General features: G+C 43.8%; 1 protein-coding gene across 7 annotated transcripts in view; it reads left to right on the top strand.

Moving 5' to 3' along the window:
* LOC116331879 (microtubule-associated protein 4) overlaps window positions 1-17,343 on the top strand; it is a 112,521-nt gene extending 95,178 nt beyond the window's left edge. For 5 of the 7 annotated variants that reach the window (XM_039617761.1, XM_039617758.1, XM_039617759.1 and 2 more), the window contains 9 exons: window positions 1,352-1,526; window positions 1,618-1,680; window positions 5,100-5,398; window positions 6,127-6,183; window positions 8,206-8,298; window positions 8,979-9,060; window positions 9,185-9,297; window positions 12,510-12,702; window positions 12,878-17,343. In XM_039617761.1, coding sequence (XP_039473695.1) covers window positions 1,352-1,526; window positions 1,618-1,680; window positions 5,100-5,398; window positions 6,127-6,183; window positions 8,206-8,298; window positions 8,979-9,060; window positions 9,185-9,297; window positions 12,510-12,702; window positions 12,878-12,885 — 1,083 coding nt within the window. In that variant the 3' untranslated portion in view covers window positions 12,886-17,343. The remainder of the gene's footprint in view (window positions 1-1,351; window positions 1,527-1,617; window positions 1,681-5,099; window positions 5,399-6,126; window positions 6,184-8,205; window positions 8,299-8,978; window positions 9,061-9,184; window positions 9,298-12,509; window positions 12,703-12,877) is intronic. The other 2 variants (XM_039617757.1, XM_039617760.1) reach the window with 2 other exon arrangements.
* Window positions 17,344-17,660: the final 317 nt, after the last annotated feature.

Below are 17,660 nucleotides of genomic sequence, written 5' to 3'. Positions count from 1 at the left end.
AAGCATAAAGGTAAAAACAATATATACAGTGTTATCTTCATTTTAGATGTGAAAAAGTATTTGCGGCTCCCAGTGTTTTCTTTTGCGTGGAAACCGGGTCAAATGGCTCTTTGGGTCTTAAAGGTTGCAGACCCCTGGGCTATATCCATATCGATCAGGACAACAGATTTCTTACTACTTCGGCTTTTTCTAACTAAGGTTAGGATCAGTGGAGTTTCTAACAACCGTCTGTTTCCCCCTTGGTCATGAATCTTTGCCATCTGGTCTGTTTGCGTGCACAGGCTCACAATGGAGACTGTGAAAATGTAAATGCATGTAAAGTTTGTGAGCTGGAAATGCAGGGAAAAAGCCAAGAGGGTTAAACACGCTGAAACACTTAGCTGTGCCTCTCGTTTGAACGAACACGAGTGTTTTACTGTAGCCGTGTTATTATATGAAAATATGCTGAATTCAGACAAAGACACGAGTGTTTCTTTATAATAACTGTACAGATATTTACTTGGTTTTTATCCACCGCAGGAGCTGCAAACATGCAGTTATAAAAATTAGTTTATGTCTGTATATGAAACTGATATTATGTCAGGACAAAGAAACTATTTCTTTGGTTAGGAAAAACGAACCTTTCACGGCAGATGGCCCCGCCCCTCCCTGAGCCTGGTTCTGCCGGAGGTTTCTTCCTGTTAAAAGGGAGTTTTTCCTTCCCACTGTCGCCAAAGTGCCTGATCATAGGGGGTCATATGATTGTTGGCTGTACAATATAAAGCACCTCGGGTCAAATGTTGTTGTGAGTTGGCAATAAAATAGAATAAAAGTGAAATTTCCATTTATTAATTGGCCTGTCCAGTGTTATGCCTTGTTCCCCAAAAAGACCAGTCAGCCTTCTGTCAGCCTCTTCTGCTGAGCTCCTGAAATGTAAACAACAACATATTAAAAGCCTTGATGGAGCTGCTGAGCACCCAGGGGTGCAGGGTGACTCAGTGCAGCATGAACAGCACATTGCAGGACGGCTCAGCTGAATGGGAAGGTTAGCGTCATCTGAGGGTTACAAGAGGCAAACACGCTGCTGAGTGAAATGTGTAATCATCGTTGAGGGCTTTGGGCTCGGTCCATGTCTTCCGCCAATTGGGGCAAAATCTTTGACCTGAATTTCTCAGTGAAGCCAGCGAACATTTGCCTGGACTGATGACAACATCCAGGCACACTGAAGATGCTTTGTGACCTAATTTGCTGCCTGTTTGTTTTGTTGATTTGATATCCCTCCGCAGATGCTTGCCCATATTCATTAGTTTCTTCTCTCTCTTCCTGGATGACATATTACCTCGCCCAGATTTATTTTTCTCTTTCTTTTCAGACAACAACAGAGAAGCGCCACCTGGTGACAAAGTCCAGCACTGCTGCCTCAAATCAAACAGGTTCTGCCACCAGAAACACATCTGCTGCCACAGCAGCCAGTAAGACCGCTGCACCAGTGCGCACAGCAGGGTCTACTCGCACCACCACCACTGCTGCAGCCAAAAAGCCTCTGGGTATGTGTGTGGCTTTCTTTACACTCGGTTTATTTATTTATTGTGTTGATAGATTACACGCCTGACAAATGTTTAAACATTTTCTTTTTAGCCTCTAAGACAGACAGCAAACCAGGAGAGGAGAAGAAACCCAGCACTCCGAGGACTTCAACAGGTAGAAACCACTACAGCGTCTGAGCTTATTAGACTTTTACTTTGTCATTAGTGAGAGCGGAGCTAAACAGTTTTATCAGGCCTCGCTGAGAGTATTAGTTCTATTATACTGGGCTGGCACAGAAGCCTGTGTGTAGTCTGTTTATTCTCCTTTCTTAGTACATGTGTAAGTACATGTTTGTTGTTCGGTCATTCTAAGACTTGCAGATAATACATTTAATAATAATAATAATACTACATTTTATTTATAGGCACCTTTAAAGACCCTCAAGGTCACCTTACATTAGTGCAACAAAATAAAAACATATGGTAAACAAAAAAAACAAGCATGAAAGCTAAACAAGGTAAAAATAGACGGAGTCACAATGAAGAGTGTGCAGACAGGACTGGTTGGAGAAAATAAAGCTTGAGGACTCGTACGTTTTTGCTGATGGGGTTGAGCAGAACTATTCGTGCCCACACTTATATATATGGGTGCAGTAAGAATCCGCCTGTGCCACCTTAAAGCTACCGAGTCTTCTGACATGTGGCACAGGCGAGTAATGCACGCCCACTAAACAGCTGAGTGCAGCGAGTACTAGCTCGGGTTCTGTTTGGGTTACAGCACTGCTTTAATTCTTTATGGCAGAGATTGAACAAGGTTCCCGCTCAGCTGGAAACGTTCCTCAGAGACTTTTGTCCTTTTTTAGATGACAGCATTTGTCTGCTACACATCCATAATACAGATCTCCTGCTCCACGTCCGAAAGCTAACGCTAAGAGCAAAATGTGCTACGGCTATGAACCGCTGATACGTATGGATCCAAACTTTGATGCTGTTCAGACCTGTTGTTTAATCCTGACCCTCATCACACCAGGTTGTTGTACAGTCTGTTTGTGAGCTCGTGTGAACTGTAGCCTCTGTTTTGTATTCGTTGCTGCCATGAGCTGTGGTCTGATCTCAGACCAGTCTCTATAAAGGCCGACCCGTCTGGCACCAGGTTCAAAGTCACAGTAGATCATTTTTATCCACATTCTGATTCTCAGTTTAAACTTCAGCTGGTCATCTTGACCATACCTGCTTGGCTAAGTGCTTTCAGTTGTAATTGGCTGATTAGATATCTGCATTAACAAGCTGTTGAACATGTGCACTGAAGAAAGTGACAGCCACTGTGTATAGCTCGTCAGCTCGGGGGCGACACTGTGGTGCATCCACGTCTTTGCTCTCAGCAAGCATTGCACAGTCCAGTGTAGATGCAGACTGTTGTATTGCAGTTGGTATTGATCATGAGGGAAGGATCCCGTGCTACTCCACAGTGCTCTCCTCCATCTGTGCCTTCTCTTTGCATATATTTCTCTCCTGTTTCTTCCTCTCTGTAATCTTCTCCTCACTTCTCCTCAGTCTGTCTCTTCCTGCACAGTTGTGGCTTTTCTCCTCCTGTTGACAGAGTAGTTTATGTTTTGGCAGCAGGAGAGCTGTCAGCAGGAGTGTGACACCAGAACGCACTCATTGTGTCCGACCGTGACAATGCTGGGCAGGCTTATGCAGAGGGAGGCTTTACTGCTGAAAGGCTCTGGAGAGTTAAAAACCTTCACCACAGCAGCCGGTGGATTACTGTCCCCTTGCTGTTGACAGGAGTTTGCAGCTCTTTGCTGATGCAGCCTCAGCTCGTCTAATCTGCCAGGGTTCATGCAGAAAGTCAAATTACTCTTTAGAAACATGAAGGCGAGGGGGAGGATTTCCTCCGTTAAATATGTCTTAACGGGAGCCGGAGATATCCGACAGGCTCTCGGGGAGGACTGACAGCAGGACACGTGGTCCAGGATGCCTCAGCGCTCTGAAAGAAGAGTTGGCATACAGTCCAGGCCAAAGTATGTGAATTGACAGGTTTGAATTGGTGCTAATGTTGCACTGCATCAGTGCAGGCTGGCTTAGGATGCTGGAGCTAAAGTGTCTTTACTCAGAGAGGATTACAGCACTGAAAATCAATGGTGTTTGAATATCTCCCCTTTAAATGTCTGTCTTTCACTCACTTCACAGGTACGTGTGGTGCCTGCGTACCAGAGAAAAGGATGCAGATGGGTTTTTGCACCGCTGTATATTTTTCTGTAATGTTCACTTTTTGTTTTTATGTTAAGGTTGATAACGGGCAGCGTTGTGTGTTTGTTATTACCGTTCGTGTGTCTCGGTGAAGACGCGGAGCAATAATGTCGGAACTCTGAGTCTTCCTGAAAACGCATCTTTAAGATGATTAACAGAGAGTTTGACATCATTGGAAATAACTTATTTATTTTCTTGCCAAGAGCTTTACATTAAGAGCTGTGCATTAAATATAAAGCCAGGAGGTGATTATCCTAGCTTAGAATAAAGACAGGAAGTAGGCTTTTAGCAGTATTTATACACTACTGCTCAGAAATTCAGGGTCACCCAGAAAATGTCTCATTTGTCACACGTTTATTCATGAAAGAGTAATTAATGAATTTTAATTCACTTGTTTGTGGTGACCACAGGTGTGTTTTTAGTCACAATGGGAGGAGCTAGATGACCTGATGAAGCTGTTCTAGAGTTTAGGAGTTGCAGCTGTCAAGTTGGATCTAAGTGTGAGTCGGGAATTGTGCAGCTCGTCAACTGAAAGGTGAAAGGTCTGAAAGCTAACCTGAGGTGTGACCACAAGAATCTAAGACTGAATACAGTGTGATAATGTGATGATAAGCAAAGCTGTGTCTTTTTTTAGCTACGTTAGCTCTTTAACTTCTTGGTTTATTCTTCATGATAAACTAACCTACACATCCATCCATCCTTTTGCTTCCACTTATCCGGGGTCGGGTCGCGGGGGCAGCAGCCTAAGCAGAGAAGCCCACACCTCCCTCTCCCAGCCACCTCCTCCGGCTTGTCTGGGGGAACACCAAGGCGTTCCCAGGCCAGCTGAGAGAGAGATAATCTCTCCAGCATGTCCTGGGTCTGCCCCGGGGCCTCCTCCCGCTGGGACATGCCCAGAACACCTCACCCAGGAGGCGTCCTTGTCAGATGCCCAAAACCACCTCAACTGGCTCCTTTCCAGAACTTCTCACCCTCTCACCCATCTGTAAGGGAGAGTATCCGCGATCTCATTCTTCCGGTCACTGTCCACAGCTCGTGACTGTAGGTGAGGGTAGGGACGTAGATCGACTGGTAAGTTGAGAGCTTCGCTTTCACACTCGGCTCTCTCTTCACCACGACAGACTGGTACAGCGTCCGGGAATCGCTACTTATCGTGGTGGAGTGGTTTGTCCCAGGGGCTGTGTCGTCCGGGGGCTTCTGCCTTGGATTTGGCATACACTCCATATCTTATTTTGCTTTTTCCCCTCTTTTTTTATAAGTCTGGTTTGAAAAAGTTGCTATCATAATGCTAGTTTGGCAAAGAGATCTATAAAGCTCTGTATAATTATTTTCTCCCTTTAGCTGACTCAAGCAAGCCTAAGACCACCACCACCCGCAGCACTGCCTCCACCACCACCACCACTGCCTCCCGCACACGAACCACAGCAGCCAAACCAGCAACGCCATCCTCCACCACAGGCACGGGGCCAGAGAAGAAGCCCCCGGTGCCCCGCGCCCCACGGGCCGCCTCTTCAACCACAGCGACCACCGCTTCCAGGAGCACAGCTCGCCCCGCCACAGCCGCGGCTCCCGATGTCCGCAACGTTCGCTCCAAGATCGGCTCTACGGACAACATGAAGCACCAGCCCGGAGGAGGGAAGGTAAGTCTGCCGCCGTATGAGTGTGGCATGTGTTTTCTGACACCGACTGCACATGGACTAACAGGAAGTGGACCGTGCAGTCTGTGATTTCACATCTGACACTGACTTCTTCTGGGTTCCTACCTGGCTTCACAAAATATCATCATCCAAGTCCAACCCACTAAAAGCCTATTGGCTCACTAACTGAAGTAAAATGGTCTCCATAGTTCTTCTTCTCGTTTTCACTGTCTGTCGTTTTGCGTTTCCTCTGCATGTACATCTACTGTCATTGCACTCTGAACGCACAACTTCCATCAAGGCTCTTTCGAAACAGCACGGATGTTGAAAAAGGTTTACGACACTGGTCTTGTGTAGATTTCTGTGGATTTCACCAAAATAACTGCTAAGATATGAGATCAGGGGGTCATTGCTACAGGAAGTCTAACATGTAGCTGATGGACAAAAAGCTGAATAATAAGCAGTAATACAGAATATTAACGTTTTTTAGCCTTGATTCTGTTGTAGGATATGATGCCCTGGTTTCACAGTGGAGTCGATCGGGTTCTGTTTGTGCATGTACTCTCCATTCTTCTTTGCTGCCCTCCTTCTTTTTTTAAACTCACCTCCATGTCCCATCATTCCTTACCGTCACTGCCTACTTACAAACAATCTCTGCACTCTGACCTCCTCCTCCTGTGTTTTTGTTAACGAGGTGTTGTTGTTGACCCTGCGTGGACTTGTCTCCCCAGGTGCCTCCTTCCTCTCAGAGCAGGGGTTTCACCTCCAAAGAAAGCAGCCAGGGCAAAGTGAGTTCCCTCTCCATCCTCCCACCATGACTACTCACACTCCCTCTTTTCTCTTGATATATTTTCCGGTTGCTTTTCTCTGCTTCTCATTTCTGTTAGTTGTTTTTTAATAACTGGACCCAGTGAGAGCACAAGAGCAGGCTAGGCAGTACTACTGGATGCTCTTGAAATTGCACACACAATTTCCTATTCTTTCAGTTTCTCCCAACACGGACATCAGACATGTCTGTGGGGAAATTAATTATCGGATTATTTATGGTTAATTTGTAATTAAATTTGAACCCTCTGCTCATTAATTAACCAAGATCATTAACCTTGGCCTGGGGTTTGAAGCAGCGTTAACACAAATAATAGTAGAAAGCTGCTGATTCTAGTTATTTTGTAGAGAAGCTGTTTGAATAAAGCCGCTGCTCTCCCAGTCTGCTAAATCTTTAGTTTGTTCAAAAATAAAATTGTGTTATGATCCATACACCATCCAGGGAGTCATGCCAAACTATAAATATAGGAGAAGCAACATGTAAAGTTATGTTTGTGTAAATGACAATGAAATGTAAACAGACACCAAATCAGTTTGCATTACAAAAGTGACAGAAGCACAACTTAAACGAATTATTCTTTGAACTTAACTCATTTAAATGTTAACTGTTAACGAGCGTCCGAGTCACTGAAGTCCAAATAAAGATCAGTCACACATGGATATAGTCACATGATTGGTACATGTGATCATTACCATAGACTGTATATAAAAGATGGGCATGGCCAGTGTGGGTCCATCCACTGATCATAATTTACACATGAACACCATGCTGTGTTTAGTAGGACTTTTAATTTAGATGTTTAGAGCATAAATTCATCAGGAACTTGCTTACTGAGCTCACAGGTGAAGACTGCAGTGCAACCAAACTACCTTCTGTACCCAGACAGCTACAGACATCATCTGTGGACCTTTCAAATCCAGCTTGTTGCTCTTCTTCTTCTGTCTTATTGTAGATCAGGGTGAAAAAACAAATAGAAAAACAGCAAAAAACACAAGTTGGATAAAAAACAACAATAATAGAAAAAATGCAGCAAAAGCTGAAATTAAAGCAGAAAACAAAACACGAGTGTTTCTGGGACATAAAACAAAATGAACTGCATTATTACAAGCAAAAAAAACAACTTAATGAAATTCAAACATGCTTAATAGAAGCAGAGGACTCATCGGTGCTGTGAGGGAGGTGCAGGTAACGTGTGTTTAACAGTGTGTTTCATATAATACTGTAGATACATGTTGGCTTTTAGCCTGTTAGCCTGTTAGCTTGTCACTTCTCGTGTCCCCAGAAACGCTTCTGTTTTCCTTCGTGATTTAGTTTTTTGGCTGTTTCTGCATTTCTTCTATTTTTCTCGTGTTTTATTCAACTTCTGCTGTGTTTCATGTGCTTTTGCATTTTTCTCTTTACTGTTGTTTTATTGAGGTCTGTTTGACCTCTCAGGGCCACCGTACTAAACTCATTTGGATGTAAAATGTGTGTGTTGGCTGTAGCAGTCTAACCTGACGTATTGTAAATAATATGTGTGTTTTAATTCTTAGTGTATGTTTAGCTCAGCTGTTCTAACCAACGTGTACGGCAGCGTCTCCATTTAAAGAGTTTAACGAGGGTCCGAGACGTTCATGTGAGCCGGCCCGGTGTCTGTATGTCGTGCTGCATGTGTGCGCTTCATAAAACAGGTTCGGTGTGCTCTGTGGGGCCTTCAGCTGTCCTTTTCTCCAGGTTCGGGTGCTGTTTCCATCGCTATTTAAACAGCAGCAATGCTGAACTACTCGGCTATGTTTAGCTAAAATAGTGTTTGTAGCCAGAGAGCCTCGCTCCCGCCTTCTATCCTTTCCTTTCTAACCGTACCTGTGATGGTGACTTCTTCCTCCCTGCACTTTCTCTTCTCGTTTCTGCTTCTTTTCTACCTAACCTCTCCTCTATCGTCTCCTCCCCCCTTTTCCCTCGCTCTTCTCTGCTCCCCTCTTGCTGCTATGCTGTGTCCATATAGGTTCAGATAGTCTCCAAAAAACTGGACTTCAGCCACGTCACATCTCGCTTGGGCTCCAAGGACAATATGAAGCATGTTCCTGGTGGAGGGAATGTAAGTACTGTCTGGCCCACAACCAGCGCCCACATGTACCGGCCAGTTAGTCTGACATTTAGAGCCCATTAAAATGGCTCGAATGAAGGCAAGGCCACAGATGAAATGTTGTAACAGGAGCACAGTGTAAAGAAAAGGAACATTAAAGGTGTTTGTAACGTAAATGCTGCTCTTGGCTGGAAAATGGGGCGTTATAGTTGTTGGCATGCTGGCCAAGCTTAGGTACAAGCCCTTCCCCAGAACCTGCTTCACACTCCCGCTCGCTTCCTTAAAGTTGTCTTGTGTTGTCCCGCCCTCTCACTAACGTACTAAACCCTACTCCAACAGGAGCCTCTGCCCTCTGATTGGCTGTCTTGGTTCTGTGAGGACAAAATCATAATCACTGAGATAAATCTGGGGGTTTCTGGTTTCCTGCAATGATGCTGTGCCAAGCTTCTTCTTTTAGTGTCGTGGTTTCAGCACAAACATATTTCACAAAAAAACATTTTTCTACAACATGGAGGAAGAAACTAGAAGATACGGTTTGTTCAGTGTGCTGTTTGTCCTGATGCTGGTAACTTAAGGTATAATCAGGACGTAAGAAGGGTTCTTTTTTCTGATTGGTCCTTTGATTCAACCCCAGTCGAGCATTTTTACACAAATCTGTGGATTAAAGAAGAAACATTTGTGACAATCAACAGGTGCAGATTCTCAACAAGAAGGTGGATGTTAGTAAGGTGACGTCAAAGCTGGGCTCCAAGGACAACCTTAAGCACAAGCCTGGTGAGCTAAAAACTGTGTACTCTGAGTCTGCGGTCCTAAAACAACAACAGTGAATCAGTACATAAGCACCACGGGCTGTCTTTGACTGCACGAGCTTGCATCTGTGTACATGTGTGTGTTGCAGGAGGCGGCGATGTGAAGATCGAGTCCCACAAAGTGAACTTTAGAGAAAAGGCTCAGTCCAAAGTGGGCTCCATGGACAATGTGAGCCATTCACCCGGAGGAGGAAATGTCAAGGTGAGGTCACGAGCCGCAGCCCGACACACGCACGCTGTGTTTACGTCCCTCTGAATCCACTGAACTGTTTGTGATCAGTCAACAAACTAAAGAGGAATCAGTGAAACAATGAACACTCGTGTCTTATGCTAGCTACAACTTCAGTCACGACTCGCTTTCATGAATAAAGAAAGTAGCGCTGCAACACAACAGTTACAGGTTAATATGAAGGACAACTGGTGAGTCAGGCTTTGGTACGCTACCACAGAAAAAACAAAAAAACATTTTTTTTATTCATTCATAATGGACTAAAACACTGTCATCCTCCCAGTAAGAAAATACTTTTACAAATCCAGCTGCACAGCTTACAATGGGATCCATTTACTATTCTTTGTACAGTGCTCATATTAAACAGAGCCAGAGTAACAACAGTGGTTCTGTATGTCAGCGACAGGGGACATGACCTCGTCATGGTCATCTCTGACTGGAAGCAGAGAAGCCCCGCCCACTTGCTGGGCCACATTTACTAGCATTACAACCCAAAGCCAGGAGCATCAGCCCTGATCTCAAGGCTAACTTTGCTTGTAGACAACTGTTGCAGAATTTATGTTCTGGGAGCTCAAGTCGACATAAATCAGCTTCATGTAAATCGACCTCACAGGACGAAGCAAAGACATTTCAATAAACAGTCACAACTGAATAACCTCAGAAGTTTAAAAAAGACTAAATGTGCTGCTTCAGGATTGTGTTGGTTTCCTTTGTTTTGGCTTCACTCTCACAGATGTAGGATCATTTCATCAGAAGAATAATCAGAATAAAACAATAATTTATGAAAAAATCCCATCCTGTCTCACCGTATCGCCCTCGTACCCTGACCTCTGTCTGAAGGACACTGTTGGGAATTCAGTTCCTTCCGGTCTGCATGCGTCTGCATGTTAGTATTTCAAAATGTGTCACATCGTGGGATTACTCGTGTATAAGGGCAAAAAAAGAAGACTCTGGCTTTTTACGTTGGTCTTGTTCCACCTCTGTGTTGGTAACGACATGTAAGGTGCTGGGATAGCCTCACACATCAGCCTCGAACCCTCGTCCCTGCAGCCAGCTTCCTTTCTCCTGACGTTCCGGTTGTGAACCCGTCTGGATGCTCTCCCAGCACATTCAGGGAGACAGAAAGCAGCCGTGACAGATATAGGCCCTATTTTTGGGTTTTGGATTCTTTAATAAAAACTGAAAACATTCAAAACGTTCATGTTACATAAAAGAATGGATATAAATCGACCAGTTCATCTAATGATAATGATGTCACCGTTCCCCTCAGCCTATGGCAGCCTGTCTGTGTTTCATGGTCACCACATCGTCACTTCTTCATCCTCATTCACTAGTTTGCTTGCCCAGCGATCGTGATCATCGTGATCATTGCTACAAATAGAACAAACATCAAAATAACAGAGCCTGTTTTTAGAACTGATTTGCACAGTTTTGTAAAATGTATCTTTATTTTGGAAGGAATGAAAGGATACAGTATCCCCTTTTTTCATTCTGTGTCACCATCTACATCTGCAGAATCCAGATTTATGCACAACCTGAACCTTTTCTCCTTTTAAACGATGGCGCGAGACGTGTTCTGCATTTTCCTTATTGTTGCCCATGTTTAGTGTCTATTCCTGCTCTGTGTGATGTGCTCCTTCATTACAATGAACACACACACACACACACACACACACACACACACACTGGACTTTAACTATTGTAGCTGAATATCACTCAAATACTCACAGCAGCACTGGTGACAATGGTTCCCAGCAGACATATCTTTGGATTTACTTCACATGTTTTAAACTCCACATTAACCAGCTCTTTTGTATAGGATCCAACAGACAGTCTCACTGTTTCCTGGCTCATTTCTACAGTTCTCAGTGATTGCCAATAAACTGCACAGCTGTTCAGGCCTCTTTGGTTCATTCTGACAGGTTTTGATTTTTGCTTTTGGAGAAATTGTTACAGTGACATTAAATTTGTCCAAGATAGAATAATATTCAATTCAGTTCAGTTTTTATTATATAGCTCCAAATCAGCAGTCAGCAACAGTCTGCTCATGGATCCAAACTGGGAGCAGAGAGGAAAGCTGAGCGCTCTGCCTCCCATTGGACTTTAAAACCTGTAGGAACCACGACTAAGGCCGCAGTGTGAGAGTGAAATGCTCTGTTGGGCTGATACGGTGCTGTGAGGTCTTTAAGACCTTTAACCTTATTATTAAAGAAGTTGTGTGTGAGGAGAAGGATTTTAAAGTTGATTCTGGATTTAAATGGGAGAAGCTAATGTTGGCACCGTAGAGACGTGTCCTTCACATTACATCAGCTTTGTTACCTGATGAGTTTGACTTTCAGTTATATTTCTATCATTGCATTCATTGGGCATGCTCAGCTGTTATTTGTAATATTGTATTCTTAAGTTTATGTTTTTATGGTTTTTGTATTTCCATCTCTTCCACTATGAAAGCTCTGAATTCCCAACCAAAGGGAAAAGGATCCACTTTCCATTACGGATCCAGTAGCTTTACCTCAGAGTGCAGCACTGGGGAACAGGTGGAACAAGGATTTTGCCAAGGTCATTCATAAAGCTGTTTGCACACATTAACACGCCTCAGGACACTGCAGTAGAGTTCCCACTGACAGTCTGACCATCAGGGATAATTTCAGGTTCATAACCTGGTGAATCTTTGGGGACGAGCACACTTCTGGTTCCACTCGTGAACTGATTCCCTTTTGGACGCTTCATCTGAAAATAGGTGAGCTGCTGGGGAGACCCAGTTCTGATCACCAGCGATGATCCTTCACAGAAGATGCTAACCTGCACAAGTCTGAGGACTATTTTACAGAATATCCTGGCAAAATCTTTCATTTTCACCTGTTTTTAAGTCGTAAGACAGCAATGTAGGTCAGACTTAGAAAGTGGATCACTAACATGTAGTTTTTCTCGCTGAACCTTTCAGAGCTTCCATACCTCACCTCAGTCTGGCTCCACATCCTTCTAGCTGCATTAATCAAATTCTTGTCATCCAAAAATGTCTGAATAAATGACTCAAAACTGCTGTTTGAAGAACTTTATGTTGTCGTTCATAATAATAATTTTAATAATAATTAAAACTTATAGTTTCTCAGCCATGATGATAGAGATTTGGAGCCAGGTTGTTCCATCCCCACCAATTGACACATCCTGCTATGTGTTTCTAGGCTGAGGGGGCACAGGAGACAACAGAGGGGAGTGGGGACCCCCTGAGTGGCAGCCCTGCCCCGGCCCCAGGCTCCGAGCCAGGGCAGGCTGGGGGCCCCGCTGCCCTGAAGAATGGGCTGAAGGATGGGGCTCCCTGTCATAGTGAGGGCCTCCAGGAGCCCCAGGCTCTGGACTCACACATCCCAGAGACAAGTAAGTGTGTGTGGGTGTGTGTCAGTTTGCTGTGTGAGTGGGATCCCCACACAGTAAACCAGGAGGAGGCAGGAAAGGTTTGGATCTAAGTCCTGCTGAGCCGAGTGTCTCTGATTGTTGTTATGCTGTCTGCAGTCCAAAGCTCCTGATCACATCACCATCTTTTATCTTACAGGCATCTAATTCTGCTGTCCCTCTGCCCTCCTCATTTCAACTCCCCCCCTCAACGTCACCGCCTCCCCCTCTCCCACCTTGTCCTTCCTGTTTTTCTTCTTTGTTCTCTCCCCCTCTCCCTACCTTTCCTCCCCTCCTCCCCCCAACGTTTCTGCTTTAGATTGAGTCTTTCAAGCTCAACTTCCGCGAGAATGCTCGCTCTCGCACGGACCACGGCGCTGACATCGTCACCTGGCTAGCCCCACAGGACAACAACAGTAACAGACCCCACCCACACGGTTCCTCTTATTCCCTACACACCAACCACCAACAACAACAGCAACAACACCAACCGACAACTCGTAGTGTCTCCCTCATCGAGTCGCTGGCTTCGGTCGGCTGCATCAGCTCCCCCTCCGCCCCCTCCTCGCTGCAGCTCCAGGTGGAGGTCCAGGGGGTCGACCGCTGCAGCTCCTTAAAGGGATCGTGACCTTTGTGACCCCTCTTGATATCTCTAACCTGCTATTGCTACATTTTGACCCATCGAGTAGTCCCATTATGCTTTTTCTCTCACACTGATTGTGCGCCGTCACCCTCGCCCTGCTAGATTTGGCTGAGTGACTGTGGAGACTGTGCTTGGGCCTGGTGAGAAGCGAAGGGGAAACGAGGGCACATAAGGTTTTCTCACATTCTGGCTTTTTGCCTGGATCCTCTTCACCCCACAGCCTGGTGACAGACTGTGCTCTGCATCACCCCTCCCACAGTATCGTCCACACCCACAGGCGTCAGCAGCAAATCACTTCACTCATCTACTAAACAGCATGGAAACCCTGCAGAATCACCGCTGGCTTCTCTTTCCTTTGTGACTCTAGGGGCTGTTTGTTACCTGTTACCTGCTTACTCTCTGCTTCAGTGACATCATAGTAACTCATCTCACCGTCTCCTCCTCTCTCTCTTCAGCAACACTTACCATAAACGCGCTGACAAACAAAATAAAGCTAGACAACACGTAGGCTGTTTAACTCTTTATTCTCTGTGTTTGTGATGATGTGTTTGAGTGACACAAATCGTGTAAAAATGAGCTTTGGTGTTCTGCTCATTTTATTTCTTGCATTTTTCTTTTTTCCTTTCCTTCTTCATTGATTTTAAAACAAAGTTGTATTTATTTATTGTATGTGTCTTCCTGCATAAGCAATACAACGGGCAGTCGTTTTTTTTGTCTGATCAGAAAATCTTGGAAACACGCACAGGTTTTTCTAAACCAAGACACACAGTGATGAAAGAGGGAGAGAGGAAGTTGAAAAAGCAGGCGTGGCTAGAAGCGTGAAAAGGGTTGTTTTTTTATTAATGGAAAAATTACAAGAAGCCTGTAACCTGAACGTTTCTGAAACGTAATAGAGGAAGATGAAGTTCAGTGTGCAGCCCAAATGTAGATGAGGAAATATGTCTGAAGTCGAAGGAGCTGTGTGTATCGTATGTGCCTCCTGTCATTTTAAAGTACAGCGAATGAGGCTGACCCAGGCTCAGACCTAAAACTGCTCAGAGGAAGTGAAAGGAAATGCCAGGAGAAACCTGGTGCTGCTGTTAAAAGGAAATCCTGTAAGTGACCCTTTCCTGATAGTGCTTCTTGTCCCATTCAGGTGTTTCTATGAGGATCATCGTAGCATGTTGTTTGGCATTTGGCTAAAGCTTCAGCTGACACTCCAACAGTGTGTCCTCCTGTTGGAACAGCAGCGGGGGACGATGTGGTTTATCCTCTTCTATTGTAGCAATGTAATCAAATGTTGCCTTTGTAATGCATGGCCAGATAATATGACTCCAGGTTAAAGGCTGACGTCCATTATGAACGTGTTGTGGTTTGGTCAATTTATGTGTCGAGCTTAGCCGATTTATTTTTTAAAGGAAAAGAGAGGAAGAACCAGTTTGTAGTCTTTGTTTCCCCTTTTTAAAATCATGATTGAATTTCACAGCCGACCACAGATTTGAATGCACCAACTCCGTGGCTCAAACACACACAGGTCGGCCATTATCAGGATTTAAAGAGGGTTTCTTTTGTTTGGTTGTTTGCTCTTTTTTGGCTTTGTCAAACTGATTCTGTCAGCAGTCATTACAGTAATATAACAAGGGCTGGGTATCATCTGAAACTGATACCATACATCTAACTGACTGGCAAATGAAAATATGATAGATCAAAACATTATCTCATAAAGTTAGAATGGGGAACGTGTTAGCAAACGTAGTACGTCTAACTTCAATAACAGAACAGCATTTTCTTTTTATCTCCGTCTCAACCAACTCTTTAGCTGCTACATGCTACAGTTAACAGCTAGCTTTTTTCACCAGTCGGCTGCTAACTGTACTTGCCTCCCATCTGGTGCTTTTTTTTTTTTTTAAACTGCAAACAGCTGCCTGCTGTTGTGTCTGAAAACAGGGTTTATGAGAGTGAAGTAAAACAGCAAAGTTCCAAATTATAAAACCAAAACAATGCGTTGAAAGAAGCTAACAAGCTTCTGGTAGCTAGCAGTAGCTACCATGTTTGAAAATGTTACCTCACTAGCATGAGAGGTTTGTTTGTAATTTTCTGTTGATATCACAATAAGAAATAGTACTGTTAATCCTTTTGGCCACAATAATCCTGTAAAGAGCTAACGTTGTGATGCCCGAGGTGAAACTCATCTTGTAACTGCCAAAATGTTTGAGGTATACCCGACAGTTTTCTGAAGAACAGTACTTATGTTTGAACTACTCACACAGCTGTTTCCAGTCTCTGTGTTTGCAAAGTCAGTGTTTTTGTCAAATGTAGCAAAATTCCCAAAAAGCAAAATGCAAATTCAGCTTCATTAGGCTCTTCCTAGCAATAGCATCCAACTACAGAAACACAGAGGTTTTCAGTGCAAGCTGACACTAAATTCAGTGATTTGTAGAAAAGCTCTGATGACATTAATTAGCACCTTAAAGCTTGAGTGTATCAGCGAGGGTTGACTGTTATGGAGTGGAAATAATGAGGAATAAGTGATCCTTCATTCTGAGTGAGCTTTTGCACGGCGACATAAACAGAGCAGTAGTGTGAATGCCCATGCCCTCTCTCTTCTTCTTCAGCTGTTAATTGATTTAGTCATTGCTAATTTTTAACAGAAGTACGGGGACGGGAAGTCAACCAGTGTCTTTGGAATTGTCTTTGGGAATATTTCACTTGCAGATGGTGGCGCGTTAATAAAAGCTGTCATCAAGCAGTTGAATTGCTTTGTTTGCGCTGCTGTCTTCTAGCAAAAAGCTTCCTTGTGCCTGTCCCAACTTCTTCTAGCTTTGCTTTTCTCCCAGAGTTTCTACTTACCGCTACACGGGTGTACAGATGTGCTCTGTAGTCCTCTTCATGGCCCCTAAAATATAAGAAGTAAACAAAGTAGATACCAAGCAGGGTTGGTTGGTGGGGAGTTTTCCAAGTACCCTTAAGGAAGCATCATAACTATTATGGCTGTTATTCAGATTATAAGAACTGCAAAAATAAAAAGGTCTCCCTGTTTTTATTGAAATGGGCCACCTAAGTAAAGAATGTCTTTTGAGATATAAGTGCAGTAAAGATATAACATATGCGCTCCTGCAGCTCTGTGGGGGTCGTGCTCGTCTGATTGGAGGGTGTAAAATATCAAATTTTTCACAGCCGCTTTTACAGCCTGCATCTCGCCCAGAATTGAGACTCCCAATGCAGCACTTCTTCAAGTCTTTCAAATATTATAGCAGATGATTTTACTTGGAGTTGTGGCAGCAGCTCGATTTAGAAACATTGAACAGGAAACGTATATATGCTTAATTATTTAATTAACTGCAGCCTTTTTAACAAAATGTATAGTGCACGCACATGTATGTCTGCACACTATGAAATAAGCCCAGTCCTAAGAGATGAGAAGCATTTCTGTAAGGATACAGTGACCTCTGCAGGTTCATATAATAAAAGAATAAAGCTAAATGGGAATGAAGCTAATACACCTGAATCACAGGCCACTGCATAACAGTGGGCACAGAGGTCCACATACAGGCCTGTCATTTGGACATTCTGCATATCAAAGCCTCCGTTATGGCACTCAGAGGGCAGAGACCCCAAAACTTTCTTATTTGAGGCTGAGAAAATGAACCGTAGCTAACATTTTGGCTTATCTAATAAAAGCTCCTCTGAAATCTGTCCAAGGAGCCTCGTAGTGCTTGATCGAATGCTGCCACACTCACACTCGACATGCAAGTGTAACACTAGCTAACGAACACCTACTGTACCTGCAGAGCATGCTGAAAAACTATGGGATGTGTTAGGTAGACTTACTCTGTCATTTGAAGAACCTCCTTGTTTTTGTTTTGTTTTTTGCGTGTGTGTGTTTGTTTTTCATAATTTGAATTTTATTTTTCGGTTTGGAAAAAATTTTATTGTGATTACTTGTTAATTAGTGATGTGATAATTAAACAAATAAATTGGACTAAAACTCACATTTGATTTGATGTGTTTTGTGTGTGTTGTGTGTTATTTCTGTGTTATTTCTGTGTTCCTCTCGAGCAGGTACGCCAAAATTAAAACTCCAGAATATGCAGAAAGTGTAAAACATGAGAAACATCGAGGCCATTAAAGCCATTAAATAAAAGTATGTTGCTAGTGTGAATTGTAGGCTTTGTGTGAAATGCTAAATGAAACAACAGCTCACAGTGGACCTTGTTGTGTGGTTGTACCAGGACAGGTAAGCAGACAGCTCATTTTTCTAGTAAAGTAATGAAGATCAAACTGTCACTGGATGGGAAAAGCCAGATCGATGAGAGACGCC

The sequence above is a fragment of the Oreochromis aureus genome, linkage group 9 (genome assembly GCF_013358895.1).
Source record: "Oreochromis aureus strain Israel breed Guangdong linkage group 9, ZZ_aureus, whole genome shotgun sequence".
In the NCBI taxonomy this organism is placed as follows: Eukaryota; Metazoa; Chordata; class Actinopteri; order Cichliformes; family Cichlidae; genus Oreochromis; species Oreochromis aureus.
This window is presented reverse-complemented; position numbering and strand designations above follow the sequence as displayed.